This window comes from Larimichthys crocea, chromosome XXIII (genome assembly GCF_000972845.2).
Source record: "Larimichthys crocea isolate SSNF chromosome XXIII, L_crocea_2.0, whole genome shotgun sequence".
In the NCBI taxonomy this organism is placed as follows: Eukaryota; Metazoa; Chordata; class Actinopteri; family Sciaenidae; genus Larimichthys; species Larimichthys crocea.
This window is the reverse complement of record NC_040033.1, coordinates 16464522-16482262: the sequence shown is the minus strand read 5'-3', so window position 1 is coordinate 16482262 and position 17741 is coordinate 16464522. Positions and strand designations below refer to the sequence as shown.

General features: G+C 40.8%; 2 protein-coding genes across 3 annotated transcripts in view; both read right to left on the bottom strand.

Annotated features, from left to right (window-relative positions):
- Positions 1 to 2004, bottom strand: part of ahrra (aryl-hydrocarbon receptor repressor a) — a 66690-nt gene extending 64686 nt beyond the window's left edge. The window contains exon 1 of the mRNA XM_010743738.3: positions 81 to 2004. The gene's annotated coding sequence lies outside the window, so the exon portion shown is untranslated. The remainder of the gene's footprint in view (positions 1 to 80) is intronic.
- Positions 2005 to 7764: 5760 nt separating this feature from the next.
- On the bottom strand, positions 7765 to 16250 carry anks6 (ankyrin repeat and sterile alpha motif domain containing 6). 2 transcript variants are annotated; one of them, XM_027274361.1, is made up of 18 exons: positions 15590 to 16250; positions 14547 to 14765; positions 14268 to 14466; positions 13903 to 14053; positions 13138 to 13182; positions 12804 to 13008; positions 12541 to 12647; positions 11735 to 11886; positions 11258 to 11495; positions 10971 to 11020; positions 10577 to 10771; positions 10327 to 10489; positions 10016 to 10236; positions 9717 to 9909; positions 9434 to 9501; positions 9091 to 9207; positions 8719 to 8803; positions 7765 to 8587 (listed from the first exon to the last, which is right to left on the bottom strand). In XM_027274361.1, exons 1-18 carry the CDS (start codon positions 15916 to 15918, stop codon positions 8538 to 8540), a joined length of 2787 nt encoding a protein of 928 aa, XP_027130162.1. In that variant the 5' UTR covers positions 15919 to 16250; the 3' UTR covers positions 7765 to 8537. The 2 variants fall into 2 exon arrangements, with proteins under 2 accessions (XP_027130162.1, XP_027130161.1); XM_027274360.1 differs by having other exon boundaries at positions 8707 to 8803; positions 15590 to 16248.
- Positions 16251 to 17741: the final 1491 nt, after the last annotated feature.

Below are 17741 nucleotides of genomic sequence, written 5' to 3'. Positions count from 1 at the left end.
CCGGATCCCTGGAAATAAACAATAAAATAATCATCTTAGTACATTCAAATTAAAACGTTAAAAAATACAAAAGTACCAACCCAGAATCTCGGTGGATATCAGTTAATTCCAGTATAATGTTGGATGTTGTGTTGAGTCACATTCACTTTAAGTGCAGAAAAGAGATGCGTCTCCCTGGTTGCACCGACTCCGTAATGCCAAATGATAAATCCAAGGGAAATAAAAGAATTCGGAGAGGTCCGATAGGAGCTCCGAGCTGATGTTTTCATCAGCTTTGCACTGCTCGGGGCAGATGTTGGCTGATGCTTTATACCCAATTGAGTCGCCTTCACTTCCTCGCGTTTCAGGTGGCGGATTCCTCTGAATGACATGTCGAGCTCTTCGCACGCAACTCTGCCTCACAAACAGAGCGCGAGGGCGCACACACACACACACACACACACACACACACACACACACACTAGACTTAGCCAATGCTGCTTTCAGGTGCTGTCTGTTTATGACAACTGCGATTTTTCTATTTTTATATGGCTTTTGTATCTGTGTTATTTATGTTTATATCTGTTCTAATAATAAATCACATTACATTTTTCCTCACTGTGGCTATAATCATGTTGGCATAGCTTCGATAAACACCGGGCAACATTAAGTCACGTGTTTTTCTTCATTCTGTGGCTACAGCTTCTGTTCGGTTTTCTAAAACAATAAAAAAAAAAACAATGCCACTAACAACACCATGCTGTACGTGTGCGATAGATGTATTAAATTAAACTTATATGCGTTTTCGACTTGAATATTTTGGAAATGTGTGATTAGTTGTTTTATTTACGAGGCGCCCTGAAAGTAGCAGTAGCCCAACCCGACTCGAGCTTGCAGCCGCGCGCTGCACACACACATTTTGTGAGCAGCGCGAGGGGAGGGATCACACGCGAGGGGCAGCGGAGCCACATATCTCCACACTCACACCGAGGCTACGCGCCGACGACGGCACTCACAGACCGGACGGTTTCTACCACAGCGGCCTGTCAAAGACAGATACACATTTATTTATTTCTACAATGAAACCTGCTGTACTTGAATTGTAACACCGCTTCGGATGGGGACTGCCTGTAACGAGTAACGCATTCAGTGGACGTAGCTTTCGGATTCAAGCTGGCTCTCCCGGACAGGTTTGGCAGATGCGTGAAAGGTGACAGGTTTGCGCCGGAAATAAGATGATTATGCCTTCAAAGCAAAAGCATTAAGGTGTCACGGATTTAATAGCCTTCGCGGTGTAGTGGGGGTTCATCCGTAGACGCTCTGGAATAAAAGGATGTAAGGTTGTAGTCTTTCTTTTAATGTCTGAAACGCATATGTATAACCTGTACTGCATTCTCTACACCTAAATATGTAGTGAACGATTTTATTTTGGAATTTTGTAACCGGAAGTGTGGTTACAATTTGGTTGATATGACTGAGTTACTTTCTAAAATTTTCTAAAATATTGTACACCGTCTTTAATTATGTATTGATTAATTAAGTGATACGACTCACAGACTAGAGTAAAGAGAGGCGTTTTGATGCGGGCTTTGCTAACTCGTCGCCCCTTCTGAAATCATTATTATCATCGTGATATTATAATTTTCTACCCATTGTTTCATTGGTTGCACCTGATTTTAGTCATCAATAAAAACGTCAAGTTTTACAGCGTGACTTGTTATTTTAAAGCGCAGTGTGTAAACGGTTGGACATAAAAACATTTTTTTTAAAAGCTAGAAACACAGAGACTGTTTAATGCCGCTCTGCTCTGACATCAGGACATGAAAGGATCCCTTCACCATGCTCATGTGATTTCACACTGAAGCAGTTGTGACTAAAGAATGCAAATCTGGTGTATCAAGCGTGTTTTTGTGTCTACTTTTAGATTGTAAAATAATTAAAGGTATCCTTTGACTTTTTAATTTCCATTTCTGTTTTGATGGTCGCTTGTAACTTTAACCTAATAAAACATTTCATTGTAATATGCTGTGTCTTGTCATTGAAAAATTATATATATATATATATATATACCAATAGTCTAAGAATATATCCACAGCATGTAGAGTGTGTCTGGCAGTCTACTGTACTGCACCCTTGTGTGCAAACCCATGTACTACAGTCAGTCAACAGTCGGTGAGCACACAGTGCTTATTGTGTATTTATGTGTACTGAATCATGCAAGGCTTGTTGCTGAGATACTTTTGGTCTTTAAATAAAGATGGCATAGTAGAGAAGAAATCCCTTAATGATGTGATCACACATACAACAACAGGAATAGGATAACCTTTAATGGAGAATGTTTAAAAAACATTTAATGACAAAAACAAAGGCACTGCGGCTGTTGTAGCATCTCTGTACGTACAAAATAATAATAATACTACCAATAATATCCAGAACAGCTTTATGCTCCTATTTTTAAATTCAGATTTAACAGACTTTTCCTTTGTTTTATTTATGCACATTTATTTGACCCTTTTACTTTTTATTTAAATGAATTCTTTTCTTTATATTCAATATGGTTCGATGCTAAAAATACAATCCTGTATCTTTTATTTCATCTGTTTAATATACAGTATGGGAATGTGCATGAATATATTTTTATAATTATTTTTTACAGATGAAAATGAGCACAGGTGCTATATATTATATTGTATGCATAGTTTCCTGCAACTTAATAAAAATATTTGAAACAACAGAAGGGCTGTTTTTGAAATTCAAAGTATATTTGCAATTTCACAGATTGTACATTAAACAAATGCAAAGTCTGCATGGTTGCTTTTGTTAAATTTTATTTATCATATAATGCATATGTGTGTGTGTAAAATCTTTATTTATAAAGATACCAACACTGTCTACAGTCACATGGCCATGATGTGGTGCTGTGGAGTGGCTCCACCTTTTAAGTTTTAATTCAACCAATAAGATTATTTCCAAATATCATGCCGTTGTATTAAAGTCTCCATCAAAGCTGTTTTATTTGTTGTCACAGTTGGAGTTGGGGATCTGAAGAGGTCCTAAGGTCCTGTTAACACTATCAGTGGCTGCCATTAAAGCCACAGGGAGCTTTGGTATCACTGCAAATCCACCGGTAACACTATCCAAGCTGCTGTCCAGATTAGCCCAGGTTTAAAGCTCTGCTGCTGGGAAGATCTTTGCACGCAACCCTGTGAGTGTGTGTGTGTGTGTGTGTGAATTAGCATGCACGTTTGAGCGCATGTCTGTGTCTGTCTGCGCATGTGTATGTGGCTTAATACACATTTCAGAATAATGACCACAGAGCCAGATAGGACTTACTGAAAGCCATCTGCCAGGTGCAATAGGGCTTTCATTGATTGAGACATCTCTGTTAGCATCATCATGGGATTTCAGGAGACATGCAGAGCTGTGACATGTCTGATTCTAATGGACATTCATAATTGATGACGTTCAATACTGGAAAGAGAACATAATTAAAACATAGTGTAGCTAACAATTTTAATCGTGTACATAAATTAAGCAGATGTGCATCAGTAATCTTGATGGTGAGTTTGTGTTTGAGAGACTAAAATCTAGAATTTAAGTTGCTGGTTTATCTATTTTCTAACAATGAATGACAGAGGTGAGCACCTCACCCATAGATGACCCCGAATCTAGAAAGGAGGAGAGTTCATAGTCTGGGATATGCTCTTACAAAGCAGGAATGATGTCAGGAGTATAATCCATGACATCAGTGAGTTGTTACTGGACAAGACAAGCTCAAGAGGTCATGTTAGGTCAAACAGGATGCATATTCTGACAGGAAATACTGTACAGACATACTGTACATGCACAGATAATTCCACTGTACAGATGGTGCAGTTTCGACTGGTTAAATTCACTTTCACAAATTCTGGAACACTATAACACACTGACCCAAATGTGTTTAATACCACATTTGAACAGATTGGTTATAGCGATAAGACTATGAAATTAAATCCAGGATGATATTAAACAATGAACTTGAACTTGAGGTGTGGAATGAAACAGCCTGCGGTGCACAAAATGATCACACAACATGACATACAAAACTTAGAAATGTACAGGTTATTGACTGGGAAGTATCTGGGGTGTCATGAGAGATCTCAGAAATGATCCAGGGTCCACAGAAGCGCTCATTACAAAACAATGAAAACCACTGAGATGTTCCAGACAGATTTTGTGTCAACCAGGTAACAGATTTCGCTGACTATATTAGTTATGAAAAGTCTGGCATTTTTTCATTCCATTCTGGTTTAAAGTAACATACAAGATTGTGCAGTGGCAGTAGTAGCTATGAGTTTCATGTAACTGTTTGCTGGCTACATGCAATAAGGAAACATCAACCAATGGATCTAAATATGACGCCTGTAACTCAGTCCATCCCTGTTGCAAGAGCTGTGTCAATTAGTCTGGGAGGAAATTGTTTTCTGGGACTCAGTGAGGATAATCTTTTGTTGACATTTGGTTTTAGGTTTTTCAAAGGTCATTTTATGGTCAGAACAAGGGTCAGTTGCAGGTTGTCTTCCTACTATGCTTCCCTAAATCTGTCTGTAATCTTCTGCATCTCATGTCTGTGCTTCTGTTTCTATCTGTGTGTGTGTGAAGTACATGGAGAGACGGTGAAAGGACCACAGTGTTGTGTAACACCGAGGATGCTGGGAAATCCGAGGAGCAGATGAGTCACTTTTGCGAGGAAGAAAGCTGACAGTGGAATGCTGATGCGAAATCAGGCAGCAACTGTTTGTTTGGGTATAGTTTGCACAAACAATACACAAGGCTATGATAGTTATGTGCACTGTTTATTGGATCTGCTTTGGCTTTTATCAACAACTGTTAAATATGTGTACAGAATGATGGTTGTGTACGACTGCTGACAGGTCTTCAGTGAGGAGGAGGAGGAGGATGGCAAAGTGGTGAAGAGAAGTGAAAGCTGCAGTGGGCCCCAATCGTCCAATCTTTGCTCCCCACTAAAACACAGTGAGAGACCAAGCATCACAGGACACACACAGATGGGTGTACAGCCATTGCCCTATGTGATGTACGTCTATAAAACTGCACTGGCTTTTACAGCCAGAGGCCGATGACCACAAAAAGTGAATTCCATAGTAATGGCACCCAAGCTTTTAGAGAAGCCTCTATATCTGGCAACTTAAGCAAAATCTGTTCACCACAACAATCCCAAATATTTCCACACACACACACTGATAGAGCACAGCACCATCACAATGAATTAGGTTTAGTTCTTAATAGTAAAATCTTGTAATACTTTTAGCTGGTGAAATAAATTGCGGGAAGACATTACACTTTTCCAAGGAAAATCAATCATGAGAATCAATTTGACTGTAGGATTGATTCGCCATATTCTAGTTTGTGCTGGGACAATGTCACCTGTTCCAATACTTTTAAGAAACAGATGAAATGGCTTTGAAATTGGCAGAATTTGAGTTGACTTTAGGTAAATGATTTCGCAGCACACACGTTTGCATTCGTGAATTTAGCGAACTGAACAATGTGATCCATTTTCTACTTGGTGTAGTGTAGCGCTCGTCTGTCCTCTGTGCATCTGTTGAGGAAAACGGTACGTAGAACTAAGATCGGAAAACTGGCGCTTGGTGAAAATCTATCTTTTCTGGGGATCTCAACCGAAGTTTTAACTCAGGAAGACTCAGGTTTCTTTAGCCAGCCCATTTTACCACAGAGAGAAGACCACTTTCAGCCAATGAGGCAGACATCTTGGCCAAGGCTGCCTGGATCCGACCAGTAGCAGGGGTAGTTGAAAAAATATAGCCAGCTCGAGAGAAAATATTTATTCATTAAATTTTTAAATCGCGTTAAATCTTGTATCTTTCTGAGTCACTATCTACATCGCTGATTTTGTGACTTCTGCGATCTGTGTCCATAGTCCCTTACTACTGCATGACTACTGTGTTGACAGTTACAAACAATATTGTTAAATGTTATTCAATCCAATCAAAACCGTATGTGAGTGAAATCAATTGGTGGGAAATTGAATGAGTCACTCCATTTGCTGCCCACATGCCACAGCGATGTTAATATATTCCAAATGTATTTTTCTCTCCTACAGTTTCGTACAGCTCACATAGGACTGTACATCTGAGCACTCAATCTGCCACAGCCCTGGAGAGGAAAGCTTTCCTACACTGAGTGATGCTTTTCATTAAACTCTACAGGAACCCTGTCGCCTGCCTGTCGGGCCAGTCTATATCCAGGTCATCAATAAGGATTTCAACAACGGCAGTGTGTTTCTATTTGGTCATGTTTGGTGATGGCCTATGTTTCTGAACATTTGGTGAAAGCGGTTTTAAGAAACTCCTCATTTTAAACCAACACATTTTCAGCTGATTTTGCTCGCGTGGTGACAATAGAGCCAAAAAACAAAAAAGGGCAAAAGTGTATACACTAAACGTGGTTTCTTTTTAAAGCCTTCCTCCACTTAGAAATGTGTTTTCCTACTTCATTCTGATCTCCTGTGCGCAGAATGATGTTTGTGTCACTAAAAGTCTGCACATATGTCTGCTGAAAGAGGAAAGTTTCTGTTCACTTTAAATCTCGGCTCAACACGTGTACGTATCTGTAGGATTTTGTGACATCATGAAGTTTGGTGCCAAACATGGTCCAGTAAACAACTCACATGACTGTGACTGACCAGCAATTCAGATTCACTGAGAATGGACATTTCACTGAAGCAGGAGTAGATTAACAGATTATGGATTTTCTTAACAGTTTTAACTAATAATAAAACCATACTAGAAACTAATTATTATTCAGAGCAGAATAGTTTTTTGGCTCCATGGAGGTTTCAAAGCAAGCCTTTTGCTGTGCTGCAGCCACTGTGGCTACAGGCAGTCATTACAGTATAATGGTCAATGCTAAAACATGATGTTGCAGTAGCACAGGTAGAGAAGAGTCGACAAGTCTGCAAACTGACTCAATAATGTCAATTATACAGTTAAATCCAACTAACGTTTACAAAAATGAGTCACCATAAACTACTGGTCATACCAGACCAGGAAAGGTTATAGCAGCAAAACTCCTAAGCGTGCTGAATTGACTAAGTTTTATTGTGCATCACAGAGTCCGTAGAGTACATTACAGCTGGACAGTGATGATTTATTGCAGCGTTAGAGGGTCACTGCCATCTTGTGGAAAGAAGATGGTTTTACATTAGATTTGGTTTTGCATACAAGCAAAGCTGGACCTGAAAGCAGCAATTAAACCACTGAGTATAGTTTGTGTTCAACTTTATCTTATTTTGCGGCATTTAAGTTTGGACCCAGTATATTCCTGTGTTTAATAATTCAATTCCTCATCCAGATTCTTTTGAAAGCACCCTTTTGAAACGGTGCAGTATGTTTATTCAAGTTTTCTTGACAGAGTACATGAGAGACGATGTGATACCTGTGTCATCTCATAACCGATGTGAACACTGCCACAGCCCACATGGATTATTGAGTACCTGATATTTAGGGATGATATAGAGCTCCGTCTGCCTGCATGTGGACCGACTGTTTAATGGTGGAGCCAGATGCAAAAACATAGACGAGGCTCAGTGGAAACTATTGCTCAATGCACCTCGTTCAAACAAAATTTATACTGCTCATAAAAATGCTCCCAGAATGTTTTTGCCAATGTCTTCTCATCTCAAGTCCAATAAGATTTTAAAGGGTAAAAAAAAAAAAAAAAAAAAAAAAAAACATCTTTAAAAAAAAAAAAAAAAAAAAAACATAGTTATTGCATCATCATAATGTTTATTTATTTATGACAGCACAGTCTTGACTAAGAATTTACTTTACATAGTGGCCCATAAACCAAAGACATAAACACACTAGCAACAGCAGTCCGAGAGACTGGATGACAAAATATAGCTTGGCTGATGCCTCTTTCTTTCTCTCCATTAGCTTCCCTCGTCATTGCACACTTCAGTCACAGTTTTACTGGATAATACCTGTTTCATTTTAGTTCACAGATGTACCCATAATCTCTTTCTTCTTTTCTCTCAACTTATCTTGACACTTTTACAATACTATGTCTCACATTTGTTCAGAAAAAATAAAAAATCTCTCTTTTGGCTCACACTCTGTCTCCCTCTGCTTTCTATTTGATCTACTTGTCTTTCAGAACTCTCTTTAACCTCACCCTTCAAGTCACCCATGTGCTGCATTAGCTCTAGATGTGGCAGCTGTATCACTATGGCAAAACATATAATTTGCCACACATGGCGTGCTTTGTCAGATAGTAGCAGGACACTGGACTCAGCAAGCCCTGTCACACCTCCCCTGCTTTAGGATCCATAAGCAGAATTCTTTAAGGCAGTTTAGTCCCGGAGGGTCCAATAAAGACAGTTTATCAGGGCATGGTTGCTTGTTTGCAGCGTCCTCTTGCATAACACCGCTAGTGGTCCGGGACACTGAGGTCCAGAAGACTCCATACTGGATTATTCGTGCCTTATCTTATTTTAAGTACCTTTGGTGTACTTCCTGCAGGGCATCAGGGCTGCTGGGTTACCTTTTGTTGGAGGAACGAACCTGGTGTCTCATCCAACCGGTTGGTGCTGATGAAGTAGAAAGAAATGTGAAGAGAGGAAATCAGACAAAGAGATAAAGACACCGTCTTTGCGTGTACTGGTGCTCCACCAGAGATCATAACTCAGTTTTAACCTTTGACACTCACAGCGTGGTTCACCTGGTTGTCTTGGGTTACTGGCACTGCTACCAAAGGAAGACTGGAAGTTATGGATGGTCTCTTGAAGGATCTGCCTTTCTCGGCCCTAATGAGAGCCAACAACAGTCATTATAAACTATTTACCAGGCAGAGATGATGCTATACTTTCAGATATCGCGTCCCTCTGGTATCAACCGCAAGTTGTTCCTTTTAGCGGTTTCCATCCTTGTTCAAAGTAGTTCTACCTATCTCTGCAGGCTCACAATGTTAACAGCTTATTATGACATTAATGTTGGGTTATACTGTGGAAATCTGGAAGTGGAAAAAAATATAAGCCCCCAGATCCCTGGAAACATATCACTGGAAGCATAATGTATATTTAAACAAATGCACCTTTCCAGCATTGAGCTCTGATATGGCAGCCAAGATCTGTTGTCTGGGTCCATCTGTTTTAATGCCCAGCTCCCTCAGGTCTCCATCTGTTAGAGTCAGGAATGCCTCCATGTCCACCTAGAAGAGAAGAAAGGACAAACACTGCTGAAAACACTATAAAACATATGCAATAAATTAAATATATACACTTTTTTAGATTTGATACATCTTCAAAGCTATCCGTGCAGCCATTTCAGGCTATGCAGTTTAGTGATACAGTTATGGGAAAGCAGTTACCTTCATGTTTAAAACTTGTGAATCAAAAACTGAAACAAAGGAAAAACAGACATAAAAGATTGAATACCTCCTGCTCCTCAAATATGGGCTGGTATTTCTCGAGGGACAGTTTCTTCAATATACTTGACAGCTCATCTGAAAAAGACAAAAACAAACATATTGCATGATCTGAGGTAAGGACATCATGTACCCTGCTAATCCTCTACTGGCTAAATAGTTTTCAAAAATCACTGAACATCATTTTACTCCGTTCTTTTGAAGATTTACAGAATTGGTCGCATATCATGGCCGAAAATGGTGGCACACAGAACAATGATTTTCCGTTAATGCTGAGTTCAACATGGGATTACCTTCATCAGTTATGGTTCCACTGCTGGACCCACCACTACTCTTGGAACGAGGATGGGAAGAGGCTGAGGACAGAGAGTCTCCTGGTCCAGTAGGAGGCTTGGGTGTTGGGGAAGGAGATGGAGTCAGCGTGGGCGACGTGCTCTTGGAGGTGGAGGAATTCCCTGACTGAGGTCTCTTCTTCAGCTCCATTTTCTACATGGGGACAGTAGCACCAGTTCACTGACATGGTAGCTTAACTGTTTTTAAACTGTTTTACACATTTTCCAAAGTAATGACAGAAAGGAAACAAAACACCAACCCTTCTTGAGTGGATGTCAGAAGTAACTAGGCTAGGGTGGGAGTGGATGTCAGGAAGGCTGATATCAGGCAGTGGCAGGCCGGGGGCTGAGGGTGGTAGTAAGGGGTGGCTCTGTGTCTGGCTCTGCTGTTTCTCTGGAGGTTGGACCTTCACATCTATCAGGCCTGCTGCTCTCTTCCTTTGGGCTGCTATCTGAGAGAGAACGCTGTCTGCACTGCCCCCTGGAGGAAGAAAGAGGGAAGAGTATGTAATCTGGTTGCTAATGTCCATATTGTGTCAGGATATGTTCGTATTTGTCTGTTTGTGTAAACCTGAACGGTTGTGGGAGTCCCGGTTGATCCCTGCCACTCCATTGGAGCCTCCTGAGGAGTGGGGGGAGTGGTAGTGACCAGAGTTTGAAGGAGAGGAGGAGGAAGGCCCCTTGGGGATGCTGGGGAACTTCATGGATCTGCTAACTACACGGCTGATGGACGTCTAACATACAGAAGAGAGAGAAGATGTCTGAATAATGACAAGCACACAAACTGTTTTTTAGCAGCAACACTCCTGAAAAAAACTCACAATATCTGAGTTTCCACTGCTGTTCAGCTTCCTCTGAGGTGGCATCGGTAGGCGAGGTGCTTCACTCTTTCCCTCCCTGAGAAGGCGCGAACGGTCCGAGTTCCACGGTTCAAAGTTGGACGGAGGCAGGAAGGGAGGGATCACCGCTTTTAACTTGTCATTGGGCAGTCGGGTCAAGGGCGCACCACTTCTGAGCTAGAAGAGATTGAACATCACTACTAATACTACTAACCATAAACTTCATCCATGCAGTATTTTACAGCTATTACAATGTGCAAACCCTTTGCAACAGGCTGTATCAATCAAACATCCTAATTCATTCTAATCACAACACCGCAAGCACTTGAAGAAATGCACAGTGAAACATATTCCACATCGAATCAAACGCTCCTACCATTGTGGTGATAAGAGAGTCCTCCTTTTCTGAAGACGGCCTGCAAAGACCTGGAAAATCACAGAAATCACATTTATTCAAGTCCACACACTGTCCACTCATGCTGCCAACAATTAAAAGCTGCAGCGTCCTCCGAAGCCACAAAAGGCTTGACTTTGTTTCACCAGAATCCGTAAAAAGATTATGATGTGTAAAATATGTGGAGTTTTCCTTTCAGATAAACAACTTTAAGATAAATTACTCTGTAGTAATTATGTCCTAAAAAAGATGATATCACTGTGTCTCACCGGCATCTTTGGTCTTGACGGCCCAGGCAGTGCTGATATCATTCCCTCCCAGGGCAGGAGTTGGTGCCAGTGCTCCATTAGACACAGCAGCAGGCTTCCGATTCGCCTTCATTGTGGCATCCAGTGAAGTTTCAGCATCGTCTGGAAACGGAGCCAGGCGGTTGGATGAGAGGCCGTGCCTCAGGGTGTGAGTCAGCTTAAGGCGTCGGAACCGATTTGACATCCGACTCCACCAGGACTGCAAGGAGGTGGAGTCAAACATGTTAGCGTCATGGAGCAGAGTTTTAGAGACAGCAGGTTTTTTTCTTCAAAGTCATGCAGTCGTTATGATTACATCACAGATGAAATGTGTTTTTTAAATTGAATACTAATACTTACAAATAATAGATCAGCACTACAACCTACCTACCAACTACCTACACAATGGAGCAATACACTGTTTCACATAAATACAACAGGACTTTACTTCTCCTTTACCTTAAGGCCTCCCTTGTCGTCAGGCGGCACAGGGACGTTGTTGAGGGACTGACGGCTTTTGGAGCGAGTCATTAAGGCTCTGCCACGGTGTTTCGACTTGTCCTTGTCTACTTGCATACACACCGATGCTAAAAGACGCACCAACTCAGTGTCTGAGAAAATCCAAAGTAGACACGGAGAAAATAAATAAAGGATTCAGTGGATGAAAAGAAGAAGCAACAACCACCATGGAAACAACCTAACACGGACTGTGTGCTACTGTCTATTTTATGTTCGCATACATAGCAACATATTACAACTACTGAAGCATACATAAAATGATATCACAGAACACTAAGAAAACAAGAAAACATTCAAGACTGAGATGCAGCTGAAAGCTGGTAAGTGGACCTCAGGTTATAATTTAACCTGAGGTCCACTTACCAGTCAAGTCTTTGTCAAGGCAAATATTCACATACGACAAGCTCACAACAGTCAGCATTTTTACTTACAATATTAATCCATTATCACATTTGTTGCTAATTAATTTTCATTCTACTGAAAATTTGAATATTAATTCAGTTCATTGCAACATCTAAATGATTTAATTCCAGAATAGTTTATCTACATTTTGGTAAAATGATCCTTCTGAATTATTACTGGTTAATATTACAAAATCACTGTTTACAAAATCACCTCTATCCTCAATCCTCTGTCAGTCTTAAGATCACTTCTTGACTCGATGGGTACATAAATAATAATAGTTTGTTCAGTCTGAGCACATTTCCCCAAAGCGCTGTAAAACAAAGTGTCAATAGTGAGGGTACCTGGGTCATTCAGCAACATAACCAAATCAAAGGCTGTGTATCCATTCTTAGCTCGAAGGTTGACATCTGCCCCTTGATTCAACAGATACTTGACAATGTCTTTATTACTGAGGAAGGAGGGAGAGAGAATAAACAAGAGTTTTACGGAAGGACTGATGATAATGTCAGAACACAGAGCATATGTACTTTACATTATCAGATGACCTCATATTCCATCCGATTTTCTCCTTTTTATTGATTTGAGGCCTGCTGTTCCCTCTTACCCGTGATAGGTGGCCTGCATTAAAGCGGTCCACCCATGGACACCGTCTTGTTTGTCTATGTCGGCATTCTTCTCCACCATCAGCTGCACCACTTCTAACTGACCGCTCACTGCTGCCATCATGAGAGGTGACGCTCCCTCCTGATTGGAGGAATTCACCTGTGTGGGATCCTCCTCCAAGATCTCTTTGACGAGCTGGGAATTTCCTGAGTTGACAAACACACGTGGATGCATAGATATGCATATTACTTTACTTGATTGTGTCTTCTATTTCAGTGTAATCGCCTGGATGCAATTTACTTGTAGTTTTGCTGCATCTTTAGGTATTAACTCACCCAACTTGAGGGCACTGAAGACATCTGGTCTTCTTCTTTCATCGTCTGTGAAGAAAAAAAAAAGACTGAGAGCAGAAAATACTTTTCTGCAGAGATATACTCAGAAACAACAGTGTTTTTCAGCCCTAAGTAGTGTCTGCAGGTACTCCTTTCAGGCTGCAAACAGCTCTAACAACCGCTTGCTGTATAGTCTGAGAACAATATTTAGAGAGACTTGAATGAGTAGAAATGACATCCTTCTCTCTGTTTTTATATTACTGCCACAGTAAGAGCTTTCAAAAGGCAGCACAGGAAACCTGAGCCAAAACCTGAACTTCTGGTGAGAAGAGCTATTTAACATCAAAGCGGCCGAGAGCTACCACTGTTGGTTTCGCTCTCACGTCAGTGTTAACTGCAGTGGAGGGCAGCTGGATTCTAGTTGTGGCTACACACAGACAGAAGCAGGGGTAAGCTGTCATCTCTGTCAACAAGGTAGAGACTGATCAACACACCCTGTTAAAAAAACAAGAAACAACAGCAACTGTTTGTTGCCAAAATGAAGGTCAGATAGAATTGAACACATAGACAGACCAAAACAATCTAAAATAATTAAAGGAATTAGAGGAACTAAATCTTGATTATTGGTATAGAAACAGCAAAACATGTCAGAACTGTGAGAAAACCTGCAACAATCCACGTGAACTCTGTAAAACCTGCTTTGACAAAACTTTATCGTCCTCATGCCAAGAAGGCAAACTTGAATTGAAACAGAGAGGGGAGCGTTACCTGTCTGAGGTCGGACAGTAGTGATGGAGTCCAGATAGGCCTTGATGTCTCTCTGTTTAAGCTGCATGGCTAGTTCAAATGCCGTCTTGGACAGGACATTGACTCGGTCTGGGTCAGCTCCACGTTCCACGAGTTGCTGAGCCACAGCCACCTTGAAAACACACAGAACATTATCTGTCAGCTGCTCCGGTGACTCAAAACAGACTCTGATTTTCTACCAGTGAGAATGCTATATACAATTGTGCTGCAACAAGCATGTATTAAAAACATTTTAGTGACACATGCTATATAATGCCATATCTAAAAGACATCTACAATAATACCCAAAATGTATTATCCAATCATCCATCCATCCATTACCCCACCTTTCCGCTGAGGGTGGCCACCATCAGTGGTCCCCAGCCAGTTGTCTTCTGGGAAAAGTTGACATCAGAGCCCCACTCTAACAGCAGGCGCACCGCAGCTTCGTGGCCATGTTGAGCTGCCACCATCAGAGCTATGATGTCCATGAAGTCTCTGCCGCCTCCTCCCAGACAGCCTTCACTGCCTCCGAAACCAGATGTGCTGTAGAAAGAGAGAGAGATAGTTGTAATCTAAAGATGAAAGGAGTAGGTTCACTGCCTGCCAGAAAAATCAGTCCAAACCTGCAGCTGTTGTTGTTGTTGCCATTTGAGACTGCATCTGCAGCAACAGCCAGATGATCATAGTCATCAACATAGGCCCCGCTCTCCAGGAGTAGCTTCACTACATGAGTGTGTCCCCCACGGGCCGCCATAGTCAGGACACTCGCACCGAGCCTGTTCCGTCCGTTGATCTCTGCCCCGTTCTCCAACAGGATGTGGGCAACAGTCAGGTGACCAAACCTGGGTGTAAAATCAAGAAGACAGAAAAGATTTTTTTCCCAGTTTAAGACAGTTCATGTTGAAAATGCATTAGGGCACTCTTCTCTTTTGCCTAGCACCACTAAATTAAACTATGTCACACTTTTCTTTCTAGTTTATACCGCATGTCTAGAAGTCCACACAAACATACAAACTCCTCTTAGAAAGAAAGGCTGCAGGCAGGTGTTCGTTCTTCACTACTCGTGTCGTTGATCACGTTGGAGGCAAAGGCATCTAATGCTCAAATTACAAGCAAGGTTAGTAGATATTTTTGGAAAATTGTGGAATATTTAAATCCAACTAGAGGTCAACGGTACAAAGCAGTGGTTGTCAACACAGGCTCGCCCCTCTTTCATCCCAATCCCAGGTTGAAAAAACATACTGAACTCTAGAATAATGATTATTCAAAGAGGATTGACAGTCAACAAATTATATATATATATATATATATTGCTTAACCAACTTCATTAAAGAATCTGACAAGTCTTTATCAAATGTTGTCAGAACAGGCAAGACTTTGACATACTTTTGTAGACATATGCCACACAAATGTAGCATACCACTGATTTATATAGAAATACTTCTACTGCCTGTAAAACTCCGCCAGGGTTTTGTGGTATGAAGCAAACTAAGTGTTATTTTCACTAAAGCTTTTGTTTCTATTTAAGAGTGGATCCAGACAGTTCCTACACTGCATTAAAAGTAATTCACCATGCCCGACATAGTGACAGATAACATGAGCAGATGTTTTAGTTTGCTGGGTCCTTCTCTTCACACAGCGGACTGAGCTCCAGCCGCAGCCCCACCTCGCAGCCTGCATCAGCGGGGTCCAGCCGTAGTTGTTGCGGATGTCTACCGAGGCTCCCTTTCGTAGTAAAAAGCGGACCAGGTTCTCGTGCCCGCTGGCGGACGCAAACTGCAGGGCGGTGTTCCCCTCCTCGTCCGTGCAGTCCACCGGTACCAGAGACAACATGTCCGCGGTGTTGCACTCCGACCCAGCTTCTGACCGCAGCCTGCTCTGCCGCCCGGACTCTTTCGGGGCTCCGGGCTCCAGGATCCCCCGAGCGGTTTCATAGTCCCCCTCGTCGCAGGCACGGAAAAGCAGCAGCGAATTAGCGGGGACGCCGAAATTCATGGCCTCATTTAAAGTGTTTACTCCTTCTCCATTCAGCTCCGAGTCACTCTCATCGACGATAACGGACTTTTCCTCTGTCACTCGGCGGCGGCCTGTGTTTGGAAATCATGACGCACAGTGAAATAAAGTTTAATCCACAGGTTGAGGACTATAGGAGGTTCTTCTCAAACTCTACAACTGGGAAATCTTTTTTCTTTTTCTTACAACTAAACCCCTTTATGGATATCTTAACAAGTTTCGACAAAACAACTTTCTGGCAACCGGCCGGTACTACCCCGGTTCCGTTACTTGTTTGGGAGTTTGACCAGCAGCAACACACCTGCAACACAACACACGACTTCCGCTCTCATCTTTCAAAGTAAAAGTCGGGTTATTTACCTCGTTCAGTGTTTTGGAGTTTCGTTTTGTTTGTTTTTTTTGCCCGAGTGTACCTCCTCAGTTACCAGGACTTGTTGAAGGAAGAGAGAAACAAAAATAGAAAATGCGACAATTGCCAATTAAGTCTAGTTTTTAATGCAGCATTCTACAAGATGATATACTTTGAACAAACTGGATGTAATTCTTGTCTTATTTCAGTTTAAAATGCAAAAGATAATTATAATCCCTATACTTTCCCTATAAGTTACAGTATGGCATCCTACAAATTTCAGTAATGAATCATAATAATCATAATATACACTCACGTATAAAAAGAATATTTGTGGTTAGTCTATACAAGACTGATAACGTAAGTTCATTAATACAAATTAAACATTTTTTTTACTAAAAGTAGCATGGTTTTATGTCTGCCTCAAAAATGGGTTTGAACTGTCCCAAATGTGCTCAGTGTACTCACAGACGGTAACAACAATCCCACATTCTGAATTAATTTTGATTTTAGAAATGAAAACGCCAGTGTTGCTGTACTTGTTTCATTTTGAAAGTACATACCGGATGTAATAGTATATAATTATCTCCATAGACATATATGTCTATGATTATCTCTACCTTGACACCACACTTGCGCTGCCGGCAGTTTTCGAGCGTTGACAATACTTTACTGACATCTGGCGGTCACAGCTGAGAACTACAGCTCTGTATTTGTTCATCTGTCAAATCTGGTTTTCATTCTTGCGTTTGTGCACGTTAACATGTGCCATATATAAATATGAACCTTTATGCCATCTTATTCATTTATTGGTAGTTATTCAATAGTTTTTCAGTTTAGTAGTGTTTGTATTTGTTAGATAGAGCCTACACCTGACTTGATACTGGTGTGTTACTTAACTGTTATTTATTTCAAAGACTAAATTCTTTATAAGGTTTAGATTTACATATTGCATAGTTCACTGTTACTTGGTTTTTTCATTTTACTGTCACTCACTGGTTTTATTTAACTGTTATTTATACATGTGTATATAGTGTTAATATAGGATATCGTATAGGTTTATTTTATTTTTTATTTTATTTTATTTTATTCTTTATTTTTATTTCATATTTTATTTTATATATATGTTTACATCTTCACTTATATCTTGTATTTTATATTTCATGTTTAGTGCTGTTTGGACAGAGAGAAACGTAATTTAAATTCTCTGTATGTCTTGTACATATTGCAGTATTGAAAATAAAGCCAACTTGAACTTGAAAAAAAGGGTTAAAGTTTTGTTTTCTTGCTATCTCACTATCTCACTTACCGTTTGGGAGCTGCTGTGACAAAAAACAATTAATAAAGTATTTCTGATTCTGATTGACAGCTCTGAGTTTAGCGCATACTGCCCTCTAGTGGTTACAACTACAACCTACAACACCGTGTTAAATCCAGTAGTGGAGCGCAGCCGCTG